The following is an 18314-nucleotide window of genomic DNA, read 5'->3' on the forward strand; positions in this document are numbered from 1 at the left end:
GCATTTGCAGCTAAAACATAGTTGGCCATATTGTCCAAATTGAACCAGTTTAGAGCTCACGCTACAGACTAAGCTGCAGATAATCTAAAACAGAAGTATCCAATCTCTACCATGTACCCGCATCGTAGCAAAGCATGCAAGCTTAGAGAGAAGCTTATTTCTGAAACATTAAACCACAGTTTCACATTACCTCCAAACACAGTGATTGTTTAAACACAGGATGTTATTGTTTTGCAATCACTGTGTTCTGGTTATAAATATAATATGCAATTATAGATAATAATTTGATTATTTTGACTTCCTTTGAGCATTCAGTTGTATACATGCTTACCTGAGGATAAGTTCAAAATTACCAATTCACAATTTGGTTATAGTTGGTATTTCAATTTAGTGTACACTATAGGAATTTAACAATGTAGGCTTATGCATACCTAATCAGAAGATCAGTGAGACTTACTTTTAGGTAACTGTGTACAGGAATGCACCCTAAATCTTACCTACATACTTAAATAAGGGCTATCAGTTTCAAGCCATCATAAGAAGTGATTGCAGTGAAATATATTATGAGCCACAGACCCCTAAATAACAAGCATAAGTAACCAGGATATTCTAATGGAATGCAATGGTGGCATAATCTATATCTCTATTATTCTTGCAGATATCAGACAATAGCCAATAAATGTTGTTCATTACTTTCCCTTATGTAGAAGTAAACTATTCTGAAAATCCTACAGTTAAAAGTGAATAATCTTCATGAATGGATTTATCATAAGGACAATGTTTAGTTAATTCTATCCTCCTTAATTTATTATTTTAAATAATATTTATTTTCAATTCAGGCTAGGAGGGCTAGAAATTGTACTAGTTTCAGAATGAAACGTTGAAATCCTAGAAGCATATGCAAGTCATACAGCTCTTGCTATGCAGTAAAGATATACAAGAGAAATGTTTTAGTGACTTTTTCAAACTACTCAGGAAAAATCACATACCAGCAACGTTATTTCCCCCTTTCCCCAATTCCAGTAACATTCAGCATATCTACTGCATTACGAGGGAGAGATGAAATGAAGAAATTATGCCTCCGTTGTCTTTTTTTAAATCCTGGGGCTGCCCACCTGTTTGTAGACTAGGTTCCTACCTGAAGGATGTAGCCCCGAACATAGTCCCGAAGAGTCCATCCCAAACCATGAAGGATGTGCAGCACTTCTTCCTGTTTCAATACACTGAACAGCCGATCTAGCAGAATCTTCAGTCTTACTGGCACAGCCTGAGTACCATATAGCATCAAGCTGCTGATGTCAAACACAACATTGGATTGTACAATCTCCACTTGAGTTGGATGGTACAAATGCTGAGTGCTAAGCTTGTCCAAAGCTGAAAGAAGGAATAAGGACAGAGAAGGGTAAAATGAGAACAGTTCATTAAATTCAATCTCTTATTAAACTCTACTGTTCTAACTATTATGGCTCATTGTAGGGTAAATTAAAAGAGCCCAATACATTGTAATAACTCGGAAGATAAGATGCACAGAATACACATTTAAGGGCATTTATAGCAAATACCTGACTGATATACAGTATTATATGGGTAGGTAATTGGGTGTATAAATTTAGTGTCTCTTTTTCTAAATATTTTTATTGTTAAGGTAGGTAGAAGAGGGAAAATATCTATTTGTACAACGTACTCTGTTGAGAAATCGCCATGTGGAACAAAATGCAATAGTAGTAGCTTTTAACTTTCACTTAACATTTTGCTGTTTGAAAGTACATTTTTAATGTATACAGTACAGGCAAGCTTATTTGCACACACAGACTTCATACAATAACATCTCTCGCTTCCCCCTTTTCATTCCATAACTCCAAAATCAGTTCAACTGTTTTTTGTTGCGTTAAGCTTTTATTCTGAAAGACTCAAGAATCATTAATGAGGCATAATGTTTAACAAAATGGACTTCCTTTGTGATACTGTATTTTTTAAAATACAATTTTTGTCAGTTTTAAACACTTTCTTGCAGGGAGTCCTCTTCCTCCTTATGCACTTTGGTATCTTCTTTGCTGTGGTCACTGGAGAGCTCATGTACTCTTGATAAATTGCTTTCTTCTATCCCAGCATAAATGCCCTTATTTCCCTACTGGCTTCATTCAGCACACTTGCCCCCTGAGATACTTTGTCAAAGAACTCTGGTTTCCTCATATTTCATTTCTTGCTACTGATTTGTCTGATCTTTCCTATTTTAGCTGTTTAGTCAACCTTGAATAAATAGGTTTTTAAAAATTAATTTAAAGTTCACAAAAGATAAGGGATTTGGCAAGCTTGGGGACTGAAGTCCTCTGTCTTTTCACAGAGCATTCACACTGCAGAAATACGAAAGAAGGTATCAATACACATATCATTAATTATTTGGTTTACTTCAATTTGAAACTCCTCTGTCACTAACAGTCAAGGAAAGCACTGTCTTTTCAGTGTAATTATGGAATTGCGGCAATATATAACTATATCTCCATGCAGTAACTCACTATATTTAAACAGTGTGATCACCTGATAAAAAACAACTTAGGAAGTACATATGCAGATATAAACGATCAATCTTCTAACTATTGTTGGGATAATCTGGAAGTACTCTGCCCTCACACACCTTTTTCAGTTTATTTTATCTCATTACAATAATATAACTGTGATCTATTCAGCAAACCCTTTTTGGGCATAGATTGATTTCTTAGGGTATTTCTATGTACCCTGCTTATGTGTCTTTCTCTAGGCCCTGCATGGCACTAAAGCAGCAAAATCAATCACCGCCAGAGTTTTATCCACACAAAATTAGAGATCACTAAGTAGATTGCATTTCTCTCTTCTCACCCCTTCTTGATATTCAGATTACTATGAGAGCAGCATTCCAGGGACCCCAGAAGATCACCTTCCTAAGGCATCTGATATTTATTGCTACCCTGGGATAACCTCTTCTGCTTACGGCTTGCATTCCCAGGGATGCTACTATAACTGGGTCCCAGGTGCTGCTGGAATGGTAGAAAAAGATCTGACATATACCCCCACCCTGGAAACATATCCCTCCCTGTAGCTATCATCCCATCCCCACTGAGAAAATGAGGTATAAGCGAGGAGTCTGAACCATAGAACATCACAAAATACTCTTTTTATTATGAAAATACAGGTAATCCTCAGTTAATGACCTTAATGGGGACTGGCAACTCCATGGCTAAGTGACATGGTTGTAAAGTGAAAAAAAATCACATGACCATACCAACTTATGACAGCAGTTCTGGCAGTTCCGAAGATGGTTGTTAAGCGTGGTATCACGTGACCACGACCTGCAACTTCCTGCTGGCTTCCCCATTGACTTTGCTTGTTGGAAGCTGGCAGTGAAGGTCACAAATGGCAATCATGTGACTATGGCATGCTGCAACTGTTGTAATTGCATGCTGGTTGCCAAGCGAATGAATCGTGATCATGTGACTGTGGGGGACACTGTTAAAGGACTGGTTGTAAGTCTCCTTGTTCAGCAACAGCATACCTTCAAATGGGTGCTGAACAAGTGGGTGCTAAGCGAGGACTACCTGTACACATTATGACGTGCCAGTTCTGTATTCTGAAGCACAAATTGCTGTTTTTGGCAACAATATTATAGAGGCAATATACTGTAAATAGCATAAAGCAACACATTTCTTTTAATGCCAAAAAAAAAAGGGGGAATAGTAAAGTAATTTGGATATTTTGTGAATACAAACCACTTAAATTCTCACATGAGCAAAACAAACAGTGCAGTTTGCTCAAGCTGTTAATTATATGTAATTTCTCCCAAATAATATTCATTTATTCACAGTAAGGTTTTGGGATAAGGGAGTCTACTGCACAGCCTACAGGAGTATATGAAAATCGTATAGAATATTCTTAACTTTTCAGTTTGACGATTCAGATGTATTAAGCAGGCTCATACAATACATTTCAGACTTTTTTTTTTCCTGGGAAGATGCCAGAAGTGGTGTCATATTTTCCTTTGGAAATGTTTCCAAGGTTATTTTAATGCTTCACCTTCATAGTCCCAAGAGAGCCTCTATATGTTTCACACAGGACATGAAACCATTGTCTTGAGTTCATGAATCATATATAAGAGCACTGTTTTCAAAGGTAAAGAGATGTGCTTGTTTCATTTGACCTCTGAATTTTCCTGAATGGAACACTGCATTATTATAAATATTTTCTCACACTGTACTTTTATATTACTAAGCTCTTTTTTCTTCCTTTCTTTCTAATGGATTGCTTAATATACTTACTGACTAACCATGCTGGACTGAAATAAATACAGTATTACTATTTTTACGCTTTATTTTGAGGGTAGAATTTTTGCTATCCCCATATTATTCTTTATAGTGGAAAGAAGCTGATAGCTACCAAGTAATCAAGCAAGGATAAATCAGGAAATGATAATTCAGCCAGTTTTGAACTGATCTTTACTTCTCTTCAAGAACTTTGCCTTGAGGATAATCCTAAATTTAACCCTCTAATTGGACACTCAAGTTTTAGAAGTGACCAAGAGTTTGTATACTTGCACAACTAATAATAATAAATAATTATTTATTAAATTTATATGCTCCCCAACTCCCAACAACTCATTAATCTAGGCTAATGAGTCGAGTAAAGAAAGGACAAATCCTACCCTCCTTCCCCTTCCCTCCAAAATAATACTTTTTACAGGTTTTATAGCCATAGATGTTCCTAATTGTTCATGAGGAAAAAAAAATGTAACCATTACCAAGGGTAACTGAAAATAGCTATACATGCATATTTTTTTACTTTAAAAAAAGTCCCAGCATGCCCATACTAAAATGCAGCACTACAGGAACTTTCCCTCTACATTTTCTTTCAAATAATGTTTATCTAATCAGAAAATGTGTGTAGTGTCCTGCCTATTTTGTGGGAGGAGAGTTCACAAAGGAAGTTTTTTTAAAAATAAAAGAAAAAAGTTAAAATATTTTATGCATTTTTATTGTTTTTTTTCCCCAAAGAATGACCATCTGTTTGTGTCATCTTGCATAGTCACTTGACCATTGCTTATCAAGTTATCATTCTTTGAAAAAAAAATAAGTGGAATCCCTATACCATTGTGACTAAATAGATGCAATGGCTTTTGGGAAGGGAAAGGAAAGAAAGGAAGGGATTAAATTGGCACCTCCAAAAAACTAAGTGAACTTTCCCTTGCCCTTGCCCCCATCCCATGAATTCTGGAATCTGCCTTTCCTTGTCTAAATGGGGAGTGAACTAAAGAGACCTAAAAAGTTCAGAAGAGCCCGAATATCCAACATAGCTATCCCTGGAGAGAACGGCCATTATAAAGTATTTGTTAACTACAGCTGGTTTTATGAAGCATGTAACTACCTTGTTACAACAGCTTGACTAGCTAGTAGTCTTTTCTGTCACACAGTTTAATGGGTTGGTTGTGACATACAAAATCCTGCATACTCTGAGATCAGAATATTTAAAATACAGCATTATCTTGTATGAACCTACCAGGAAATGCTTTGTTTGACAGAACACAAAAATAAATTTTCCTTGATGGTTGCTCCTAGGTTCTGAACACTTTTGTTTTTTATTTTGGCATTTAAATGGACTTACAGCTGAAGCAAATTAAAACTGGTGCTTATCAGTAATACTCGGCAAGACATGTGTAAAGATACTTCAAATTATGTCTTTACACTTTACAAAAAAGTTCCATAAACAGCTATCTGTACTGTGTCAATATGTTGACAATAATAAATTTAAATTTCAGAAAGTACTTAATTTTTTATAGCATCTCTTATTAACCAGCTCAGCATCAGCTTCCTAGAAATCTGTGTGTAGTTTCCTTTCCTTGGTCTTAAGATATTTTGCCACTAAGGGCTTGTGAACACTGTTTGTGAAGTGCTGCGTACATAGGACCATATATTAGACAAGTCACTAGGCTGCCAAATGACTTAAAACACACCAGGTATAGAACTGCCTTAGTCATACTAAGAGTTCTCTTGGGTGTAGCAACAAGGCCACATGATATCCACTTATGGATTCCTGATCCACTTTTGTGCATATCAGCTAATAAGATGTTTCCTTCTATTATTTGATCACTTACTATATTTTTATTTTAACTTGCAGGCAAAATAATGATCAAGGGAAACAGAAGTAAAACATAACCATAGTAACAAACTTGTAATTATAGTAAAACATTCCAGAATGTGGTGATGTGGTGGCATGCCTTAGTACGTCCATGTAATACCTTTGCTCCGTGAACTGCGTTACTTGCCAGGTTGCTTCTGGGTGTGATTCAAGGTGCTGATTATGATCTATCAAGCCCTATATGGCATATGACCCAGTTATTTGAGGGACTGCCTACCTCCCAGGGTGTCTGCCCAGCAAATTCAAGCTAACAGAATGGGTGCATGCTGGGCTTGTTTGATTAAACAATGTCACTTGTCAGGAGCCAGAAAACATACCTTCTATGTCACAGCACCTGTCTTCTGGAATGAGGTGTCCCAAACATCTGGATGGCTCTCATCCTGTTGGTATTCTGAAGAGCCATAAAGACCTGACTGTTCTCTCAGGCCTTGGGCCAGAGTGGTTGGTGCCCCCTTAGGTGGATGCTAGTTGTTGGTGGGATCTTTTGGGGTTTTCCCAATTTGCCATCTTGCTCTTTTTTCTTTTTTTCTCCGAATCTGGTTATTTTGTTTGTTTTTGTTAAATAGTTTTTATATAGTTTGGGTGTATTGTAAGCCACCCAGAGTCATTTAGAGTCAGGCAGCATCAAATCAAATCAATAAATAAAGGTGATAAAGGTAATAAGGAAACTCCAATAGATTATAAAAGAAATATTCAATTGTGATTCATAGCACATGTAAATTTTTGGAATAAGATGTAAGTGAATATAATTGTTTGTTAGCCTTGGAATCTAATACCCAAGACTTGGACTTTTAAGTTACTATATAGCACACCAGTTTTAACACTGCAGAAGGAAAGGGGAAAAAGCTGATTTTCAATGAATATTTTATTGGGGTTTTGAGACCTTGGACGATTTAAAGGAAATTAAATACACACTGTGCATTAAAGTAATGGCAAGTGGTTTACTCAATTTATCAAGTGCCAGAAAGTACAAAACTAGATTTCTATTTCACATATTTCTTAACAGATTAAACTTACCTGGAGCTATACAAGACCTCTTGTTGATCCAAAACTACTGCCACAGATATGCACACTGAGAATCGTTTTATAGGTACCACAAAACCTGAGCATATATTGAATTATGGCCCAAGTTTAGTCAAAAAATACAGATGTGATTCTTGAGACAAGTTGTCTTTGATCATGAAAGTTAGCAGTTGAGGTACACATGGTGAACCTAGTAGAAACTTGAAATTGCACACAAAATTCAATAGCATTAACAATCAACCAATTCAACCCAATCTGGGACTGTTTCAATTTACATTGGATCCTATGGTTCCAACATTTTTTGTATGACAGATGAGCAAGGAATGAAACTAAGAATCTCCCCCTGCCCCACTCCCCCAACACTGAGCTTTTTAAATCAATGGCTTCAGGATTTATTATATTGTAGAACCATTTATAGAGGACTTGGTTCCAACTACATGTGATAGTTCCAGAGAAGACATTAAAGTGCTGCCTATTCACTCATTTTATACATGGACAGCTGTTAGAATGAACAGTGAAATGGATATCTGAATTTAAATGTTTTCCATTGAAAGTGCAGTGTTCACTCTAGATTTTGAGAAACCTTTGTGAAAGATGTCCTCAGTGGTGGCACCTCCCAGAATGATTCCTCCGTTTCATTACTGTCACCACAGCTCATTCACTTGCTGTCATCCTCCATGCTAAACCTTGAACGCAAGCAGACAATGCCAGTGAAATTTGCAAATCCAACTTCTAGTTTTGCTGTGCAGATAACAGTGACCCCCTATTGGATGTGGGACCTAATAGGTGCTGCAGGTTGCCAAAACATTAGCTGACTGAATATAATAGCAGAGAAAACTACTGGTATTTTGACAACATGCAAGCAACCATAATAAATGTTTTTTAAATACAGCAAACTTATCAGAATGTATTTATAATTTGGTGTTGAGAATATTATAGGCTTACTGATAATACTGCCCTATCCCAAGCCTCTTTCTTACTCCCTTGAGGATATTCTGAAGAGGTGCCTCTTCAAATGTTCTAGTAAGTCTTCTACTTTAAGTACTTTGGTACTTAAAATGTACCAAAAGGAAGAATAGAGGAATTTTAGATACAGAAACATCATATGACCGTCTCATTTTCAGTTTTTTCAGTGCATGAGCAATGGTTTCAATTTCTATCATGCCTCAAGAGCAAACTAATTTGGATCTAGAGATTTTGGAATATCTGCCCAATAGGGATGCTGATGGAACATTAAGCCATGGCTGTACTACCATTTTTACAGGGACATAAGGATTTCTCTTACTCTTTTCTCTTCTGCAACACCATCCAGGATGAACAAACTCTTTTTATATAAAGTTTCTACTTTTTGATTTTATTGCTAGCATTACCAGTTCAAATACTGCATTCCTGGTTATTAGATTAATATATTTATTTATTCTGGATCACTGATCATAATAAAGATATGTTTGTAGGTATAGTTTGCTCAAGTGTAGTAACAAAATGCACGAACAGTACTTTGAATTCAGCAAAACTGTCAAACACCTGTCTGGCAGTTCCTAGCCATTTGTTTAGATAAACTAAAAAGAGTCCCACTCATACATCTACTGAATTTACACAAAATAGAAAAGGTTATTTTAAAAACTGTAAATAAAGCCTTCATTAATTTCTATCTGTATGATCTGATTCCAAAAGTAAAAATTTAGATGGCTACTGATTTACGTAGCCGAAAGCAGAACCACGGTTTGTTCACATATGATGCTTGCTTCTGCATTTTTTCATCCCTCTGTAAAACTTTGAACCTCTTCCAGTTTTGACACACTGCCTCTTCAGTTAATAACTATCAAGTTTCCCTTGTCTCCTGTCTACTTTTCTTTGAGGCAATTGCGCACTCAGCACCCCGAGATAATAACACACATCTATAAGATAAAAGCAGTGGCATTAATGTAATTGTCTGCCTCTTTCTCTTTAGCCTAATCTTTTTTTCCTTTCAGTTTTGACTGTCTGTGTGACACCTGTTTTTGTCTCCTCTGATCCTACGACAGGTTTTCCGCTGACAAGGTTTTTGCCTGACAGAGATTCTGCCAGACAAGAACATAATAAAATATGAAGAACTGCTTGTCAGTGTTTCTGCCAATGCTCGCATGAAATAACCGAAAAGGAATATCCTGTGCATGTTTCTTTGCTTTCTTTTTTCTAAGGGGCCCTGAAATGGTCATTGGCTGTTGGGAAAACAGACTTCCCCATCAATATCTCCAAGCTAAACAGCTCCTTCCTTCCTTCCTTCCTTCCTTCCTTCCTTCCTTCCTTCCTTCCTTCCTTCCTTCCTTCCTTCCTTTCCTTCCTTCCTTCCCTCCCTCCCTCCCAAATTATGAGGGAGGGAGGGAAGGAAGGAAGGAAGGACTTAATTCTCCTTAAAATGTTGGTATCGGAACTATTCAAATGGCAGAATTATGAAAAATACAAAACTGAAGAGACTGATCATATAACCAGACCCTGGTAGCTGGCTTTGTTGAACACAAGAATTCTACACAGAATGCATGTTTATTTATTATATTTGCTACCCACTCCCTTAACTGCTCATGTGACTTACAGAAATAGTAATAAAACAGCAGAAACACAAAACAATTATTAAACATTTTAAGCAATTCAATTTAAAGGGTGAAAATACACTTTAAAACAATTAAAAGACCTACATGCACAAGTATATTTTGAGCCCCCTCCTAAATTGTAACAGGGAGGGTGCTTGCATCAACTCTAATCAACTCCACAAATATGGGCCCCATCACAAATAAAGCATAATTAAACACAAATGTTAAACATAGCCACACCAGGCCTCATAGAAGATGCCCACTAGTCTTTAAAGCATGTGACTAACTTAAACTGGGTTCAGAAAGCAACTAGCAACCCATGAAATTGTTTCAACATGAGAATTATATGGGAGCCTTGGGAAGCATAATTCAGCAACCATATGGTATATTTTAGGCCACTGTTCTACACATAGATATACTTAATTTTAGTAATTATTGTTTTCCATTTATCAATGAATCAATGTGTATTGCCAAAGATGCAAGAAGGTTTTACTTTTATGGTCACATTATATATTCCAAAAATGAAAGCAAATATTTTCTAGTTGCAACTGTACATTATTTCTCTACCTGACTGACCTAATTTGCAAGTCTGTAAACTCACCTAAGGCTCCATTTTATGTAGGTAATCCTGTTGCAAACGTAACTTAAATACCAGCCACATTTTTCCTCTTCTTCCTACTCTTTATTTCTCTTGGATTTTTTTACCATCTTTCCTGATGAAGAGTTCTTGGAAAGACTGTCTAAATATTTAGTTGGAACATTAATATATTGTTTTAATATATTAATTTTCAACATAAAAATAAGTATGCACTTCCATACTCTTTGTGATAAAATTCATTCAACAGATAATTTTTCTTCAATTCATAGTCTTTACAGGACTTTAGTCACCCCAGATACTTCTTTTCACTGCTTTCCATAGCAATGGAAAGAGCTGTAGCTACTTCATCCTTGGCCTGTATCTGCATTTCCAGGCTTCTGACCCATTTGGTGCTATGGGCAGTAGGGAATGGGTCTTCATTACCATAGCTAAGAACTCTTCTAAAAACAATAGCCATCATCATCAAATTAAAGAAATTCCAGAATATTTGGTAGAAGCAAGTAGAAGAAGATGACACAGTGTATTTAAAAAAAAAAATAATCAAAGGTTACCTATTTGTTCATGTGAAAATACCAAAGCAGACCTCACTTTCCAAAGATAGCACACATTTCCAACAGAATCTGTCCCCCCCCCCCACTACATTAGAGGAGAACTCTGAAATCACCTCCCACTATCTACAACTTTATTGTTTTTGGCGGGTAATGTTCTCTTTAACAGAAAAGCACACAAAAAATACAAAACAATGAATACACTTTTGAAATAGCCCTATAGAAGTAACTAATGTTGATTTCCTTTGTCCATGCTGCTTGAGTATGCAGCGTACTTACAACCTAATATATCCAGTGTGCACTGCTGGATAAGTCAATAATGATTTCAAGCATTGCAATTAGGAGAATATAAGTTAATTAAGGTAGTTTTACAAGCACCTCCTCATAACTGACACTCGTCATGCTATTATAAAGTCCACAGATATGCCAATAGTCAGGTCATGATTATCCTTTTTAATCACCCTTCCTTTGTGCCCTGCAACTAACAGGACACTTGTGAGTGATTGTCATAAAGTTCATCTACTGTGACCGTTTCACATTTCAGCTCCAGATTAAATATACTCCAGCAAATTTGAGTGCAGTCAATTAGACTGTAATTAGAGAAATCTTTAGCATTGTTAAGGGTACAATCCAGAATACATTTCCTATTTCTGAAGCCCAAATGGGAATAGGATAATTAAGAAACCTTAAGGAGTCTGCTCTGCTAATCTTGGAATATATTCTTTAGCAAAAATATTACAAATGTAGCCAAACTTAGTGCTTTTTTCCCTTCTATCCAGCAGTTTTCAGCTGCAAATACTGAAATGCAAAGGAAAAGTTACCCAAACCTATATATCCTCAGAAGGGAATATGACATTTTTATTCTTGTAATCAAATACTTCTGCTTTAATTTAATGGTGTTACCTTTCAGCACAGTGGTGGAGTTTGTTTCACTTTTAACACTTTCAATTTGTATTCTGTTTAACCTGGTGAACTTTACTTAATTAAGATGTTCCTATAAACAATTAAACCTCCTGTAGGATCATTAGAGAGATATAAAACTTTATGATGTAATAAAACGCAATAAAATAATAGTCACAGCACTTCAAGTGTAGCAGAAGGTGCTCTTAGAGGCAAATAGGGTGTTTTCTTTGTCTAAAATGGAAAGATTTTTAAAGCATGTGATTCAACTGTAGCAACTTGTTGCCTGCAGACAGGCATCCAAAATACTTGGTTTGAAATTCTGCATCATAAATAATTTAAACTAGAGAAAAGTATTTCTAAACAGTTTCTAGTGTTATAAATAAAAAAGGCATTGTGCAGCTCTTCAGTCTTTGCTTTCTTAAAGATATTCTATGATAAAAGATAGTGGGATAAGAAATATGTGGACATCTACACCTCCACATATAATTTTTATACAACAGACAGGGTGATTGCATAATTAAAGCCATATTTGGAAGTAGGATAAAAGTCAAATTGTATGTTACATTTTATATACAGCACAGCACTCAAGTGATTCTTTGTATGCAGTACCCAGATCTGGCCAGGGCGACTGCTTGTAGACTGGAAATGTCTGAACTGGGACGATAACTTGCAGGTTCAGATTTAAACCTCTGCACTTTTTTTTCATAATGCACCTCTTGTGTGTGAGAGGGGAATGTTGAAAAAAGTGGAAAGAAAGCTTAAGCTTTTCCCGCTTGCAACTAAGATCAGTTGCAACTGAAAATCTAAATTACTGGGGTCGGGGAGTGGGCATTCAGCTGCATGCTGTGTAATATATATAATGTAATATATAGTTTACCCTAAAAACTTTAAACTCAATATCTGAAATTATATACTTTCATAACTAGATATCCAAGTGAACATTGTCAATGCTGGTCCAAGAGTGATACCTGTCACATTTATTAAAAAATTGAATTAGCTACCAAGGAATAAAAATGAAACCTTTAAAGATGTTTAAATCTAGTGCCTTTTAAGTGTTTTGGGATGACAGCTCCCAGAATTTCCAGCAAGCACAGAATCCTAAAACATCTGGCTGGCAGCACTTTGGAGACACCTTTTTCCTTTACAAGCTTCTTAATTCTAATAGGAAAGCAAATCCAAGAGTTAACACAGCACACTATTTTCACATACATATAGCAGGTTTACTATTTTCACATACACACAGGAAGATGGAAATAACCACTCCAAATGTGGGTAAAATGTACCAGACGTGAAATCTGGCTTTTTTTTTTTCCGCACACACAGAAACACAAAATAAACGTGCGAAATCTCTGTAAACTTAGAAACCTTGGAAAAAGAGGATCAATCAGGGTGTTCAATTTGGATTCATCACCGAGTGGACAGGGGTAGCACATGAGAGTGACAGACGGAGCCCCAGCCACCAATAATGCAATCACAGCCCCCAAAGGAAGATACACTTAACACTTATCTCAATGTTAATGAAAAATGTTAAGCTTATCATATTAAACACGATTCCATTAAATAAAAGAGTAAAGCAAACTAATAATGAATAAGTGAACGAATCCTGTTATTAGCAGAACTAACAGGCAAAGATTTAGTTGGCTTGATCTTCTGCAATTACTTGACTGTATTAAATCTTAGCTAGCCTCTAAAGTTTGCTAATGTTTCAGAGAGGCACTAGGCACCCATAGAGTGGGGACCCACTATGTTGGCCAGAGTTCTGAACAGGTTGCCTTCAAAAGAATGCATGAAATTAGGATGAGGGGTTCATGTGGCCCTAGGTCTGAAGGCTGCCCACCTGTCCCATACTTGGTGGAATTAAAAGCAATACAGAAATCCAAGAGAAACTACCAACATTTGACTATCCAATCTCTTGTTCAGCCAAGTCCCTCCCACAGAAATCAAGGCAGTTTCTGTCCCATAGCTAGGATTAAAGCTGGACTGAAATGGTTCTGGAAAATAGTTTTTAATCTAAAACTGGCTGAATAATTTAAGTATATGCTATTTCCCCCTATGAAATAAGCAAATCACAACTTTGCTTTACTTTGGTGTGGATCATGCTAGTAATTATTTTGCTTGTGATGCTGCTGTGTTAAGAAAATACTTTTTTTTCGTTGTTACTTTTTTTGGTTTTACTTCTTTTTCCATACTCAGTAGCACTGATCTGCATTAAATCAAAATGCTTATAATATGCCAATGTTAGCTGTATTTTTTAAAATCCTGTTACATGTTTCAGATTTTTTTTCCCCCCCTCTCTCTTTCAAAACCTTCTGACAACTCCAGACCTAGGAAATGGTTTAGCCAATTTAAACCATTTTAAAAATAAATAAATCTTTCTCCAAACTGAAAAAACATATGCCAAGTTTCAGCTGGACACAAATTAAAACAGTCTAGTACTTTAAATCCTTTAAACACCAGAGAGTTGCCTGAGAAACAGCCAATTCCTTTTTAAGAGCCACAGTTGTAAGGATAGGTTGCTATAAGCTATGTAATTGTTGGCCTGAACATTAAAAAGTACTGATGGCTGGATTACCTCTACAACATAAGGGTGCAGGGTCAAACTCAATAAACCGTATTAATGCCAATAAAAATACTTATTGTGCTGCAAAAAGAATCCTTTGATGAATCCATTCTTCACCTGACATGCTACATTTAGTATCTCTGAAGAAAAAAGGAAACAAACTCATATATTAAAAAAAAAAAACCTTCAGTAAATTATTAGCAAAAGTTCCTTGGTTCTCAAAAAGTGATGATGTTTTTCCCAAAACAGAAACAGTTGGTGGGGGGGAGGTGGTATGGCCAGGGAGGAGACATGATTTGCTTCACAACAGCTGGTACCATTAATACTGGCAGTTTGGTCATTGAGGTACAATGCTATACACAGTTTTTAAGAGCATCCTTAATCAACATGCAAATTACATGCCTTTTTTTGTCCTTTTCATCTAAACCAGGGTTCCTCAACCTCAGCAACTTTAAGATGGGTGGACTTCAACTCCCAGAATTCCCCAGCCAGCATGAGTTGGAGTCCACCCATCTTAAAGTTGCTGAGGTTGAGGAACCCTGCTCTAAACCAAAGCAGTTCTGAACTGATCTCTAGAGGTGCTTATGGGCTAATTGAGGACTAATAAACTGAAGCTTAAACCAGAAAAGACAAAACAGCCAGGAAGGAGACACACTAGAGTAAGAATTGTACTTATTTTATAAAGGTAATATTGCCTCAGGAATCACGTTGGTTTCTTGGATTCAGTGTTGCATTTGGCAATGGCAGGAAAAAGAAGTGTCCGTGCTACAGCTTAGCACAGTTTAGCAACACCTAGACTTGATTACAACAATGGAGGCTACATGGAGCTACATATCCTTCAGTTGTCTACTGAAATTCGGTTGGCCCAGAATATTACTGATCTTTATTAGAAGATATTACTTACGATGATTTGATAAATTCAGACCATTAAGTCTTACCTTTAAAGACTTTGGGACTATGACAGTTAATGAACTATCTTCTCACAGACCAGACTGCTCGCTCAGTTCTAATTCTTCACTGGAAATAAGAGTGGCCAGGGGAACAATGGGGACTACTCAGGGACTACTCTACCATTGTTCTAGAATACTTTGAGGTTCAGATGCCTTCCATTTTGATTGTCTGCCAGCTTTCCAAGATATTATTTTTAATTATGTTTCCAACTAGTGTGTAGGGTGATTTACAAAATGATTATGGATTTGAAATTCACAGACATTTTTTTCCTACTAGTTCTCATGCAACTGATAAAAGAAAATTTACTTCTATTTCTTGTTTCATAAGAGAATATAATTTTGAAGAAATGTTCATTGGTAGAATGTTATTTATTTGCACTTAGTCTCCATGGGTTGTATGCAAATGTCTTACTTTTCACTGTCCAATCATCTCTACAGCAGATTGATGCTTCCCTGGCTTCCTATGCTTCAGTTATATTTCAAGGGAAGACATGATAAGGAAAATGCTCCCACTGGGTTTTTCAGATCAGGCAATATGGCAGCCCAAGAGGCTTCACTACTATGGAAATATGTTTAACAGAAAATGATGGCAGTAGCAGAATCGTCCACCATCTCCTTTAATGAAGTAAAGTGAAAAATATAATGATGTATCTTGGGGCCTTTGCAAAAGAGTGGTATAGAAGGAGGGAGAAGGAGGAGTTATAGTAGTAGTTGCACTGTGGTGGGAAGGGTTGAGAAACCACTTGTCTATTTTTCAAGTAATGTACTTCCCTTTCTTCTTTCATCTAGTCATAAGTTTCTGATTAATTCAAAATCTTTCTCTATGTAGACTGGTCAGTAATAAGGCATAAGGAAAAATATAAATTTAGTGTGTGTTTGTTTGTGTATTAATACTTACTTCTATGTATCAATGAACTATCCCAAATCCAATATTTCAGGCCTTTCAGAGAGACTCAAGACTATGCTTCACAGCAGAGTCTATTTACTCATCCATGCCTGCATGATACCTACTCTTTAAGAATCATAGGATGTAACCAAGTTAGCTGGTTAAAAATTGAGGTGGCAGAAGATGGAAATCGAATAAATAAATACAGCCTCAGACAGCAACAGCTAACATGATGCTCTAAGACAGCTGGAAGTCAACAGACAGACCGATAGGCAGACAGATAGACAGAAATGGCTAGGAGCTTCAACTAGTGACATGAAGAATACCTTTACTGTAATGTAGTTTCTCTTATGGGACTCCTATCTCCATTTCCATATTTGTGAGCTTTAATGTGACATAATATGAACAAGATATTCATTTTGAATTTAATTTCAGACTAGAATATAAAGTTAAATTCACATTTAATGCTTGATGTGCAATTTTGATATTGGTAAATGAGTATGGTTCTGAACAGGCACAGAGATGAATGATGAATCTGGATTTCTTTCTTGGAATAGTAGAGCTTTTTCTCAATGTAAAAGAGTATATTATGTATCTGTGCACACACTCTCCACAAACAAAACAACATCATTTTGTAACCCTAAACAATAGGCTACAAATACAAATTATTAATAAATGTGTATATGTGGATAGATAGATAGATAGATAGATAGATAGATAGATAGATAGATAGATAGATAGATAGATAGAAAGATAGACAGACAGACAGACAGACAGACAGAGGCAGAAACTGCAATATAATCATAATGCATTTGTGCTATCATAAGAAAGAAATTTGAAATTAATATTATTTTCATTATCTATGAATTCATTCCACATTTTCACAGCATCAGACATTGGAGGGTTCTGATAAGCAGGCCTAAGCTCTTCCTAATATTTTTAGAAACTACCTTTGCTAACTATATATCACTCAAATCAAACCTTCAATGCATAGATCCTTCAGGACCACCTTATTGACCAAAAGTAATCAATAGGCCTAACACAATCTTATTAATTAAAAAAAAAATACAAAAGGAGGATGGACTCAGTAATTCAGCAAAGTTTACTGTAATTCAGTAAATTACAGAGTAAAAGCATCTGAAGAGTTTGGAATAGTAACCAGCAGAGGTCTATGATTTCAAAATCCAGGTACTCAAACTGCAAAGCCTTAATCAGTCTTCAAGGAACATCCTCTAAAGATTTTGGAGAGTAGCTAAATTAGAAAACCCCAAGTTGCCTTGCCATTTCCTGAAGATATCAATTTATACACATATGTTTGGAATGTGTCTATGCAAAATTTATCTGTATATATCACAAGTTTTGCTTCACCATGAAACGTAAACACAGTGATTGGATTTATTCAAAGAAGACCAAGAAATGTACACGTTGGCAGGATGCTGTTCTCAAATGTAAATTTTTTGTTTATCACAGACACTCATCTCCTGAATAGGAATTTTAAGTACCGAGCCCAAGAAATGTATTAAGAACAGTTGTTTTATTTTTATATATATACCTCCAGCTTCTCATACTGTGGAAAGTAAAGGCCAAACTGGTCCCAGTGGTGGTAGGAGCACTTGGGGCTGTGACTCCTAAGCTGGGATGTCAACAGGGGCTCCAACAGATCCCAGGAACAGCATCAGAGCTCTCTGTCCAGAAGAGAGCAGTGCTAGGAACAGCTAAGATACTGCGCAGAACCTGAAACTCCCAGGCCTCTGGGAGAGGACCCAAGACTGAGGAAGACACATACCACCCATAGGGGTGAAAGGGGAATTTATAAAAAACAACTGGATAGTGGCTGGATAGGGTAGTGGTTAGAGCACCACCTTTGACGCGGGAGCCCGGGGTTCAAATCCCGGCTGGTACCTACCTTATCAGTAGGGGTCCTTGGGCAAAGATCTCCTAATGCTTCACCTGCCTACCTCAAATACGAGAGTGACGTGAACTAAGAGTCATGCTGGCTCGGATGTGGCCCGGATTAACAAGGTCCATGTCAGATGTTGGGGAACCAGGACAATCTGATGATAAGCAGGCTACTGGAACAAACCATACATGGATGAGACAAGAGAACTTGGAAT

General features: G+C 36.5%; 1 protein-coding gene across 3 annotated transcripts in view; it reads right to left on the bottom strand.

Moving 5' to 3' along the window:
- Nucleotides 1–18314, bottom strand: part of BNC2 (basonuclin zinc finger protein 2) — a 405072-nt gene that overhangs the window by 112400 nt on the left and 274358 nt on the right. For all 3 annotated transcript variants that reach the window (XM_088129976.1, XM_088129975.1, XM_088129974.1), the window contains one exon: nt 1139–1374. In XM_088129976.1, coding sequence (XP_087986102.1) covers nt 1139–1374 — 236 coding nt within the window. The remainder of the gene's footprint in view (nt 1–1138; nt 1375–18314) is intronic.

This window comes from Python bivittatus, unplaced genomic scaffold (assembly GCF_059951505.1).
Source record: "Python bivittatus isolate LINGU-HERP-01145 unplaced genomic scaffold, Pbiv_v1 ctg000850_np1212, whole genome shotgun sequence".
Classification (NCBI taxonomy): domain Eukaryota; kingdom Metazoa; phylum Chordata; class Lepidosauria; order Squamata; family Pythonidae; genus Python; species Python bivittatus.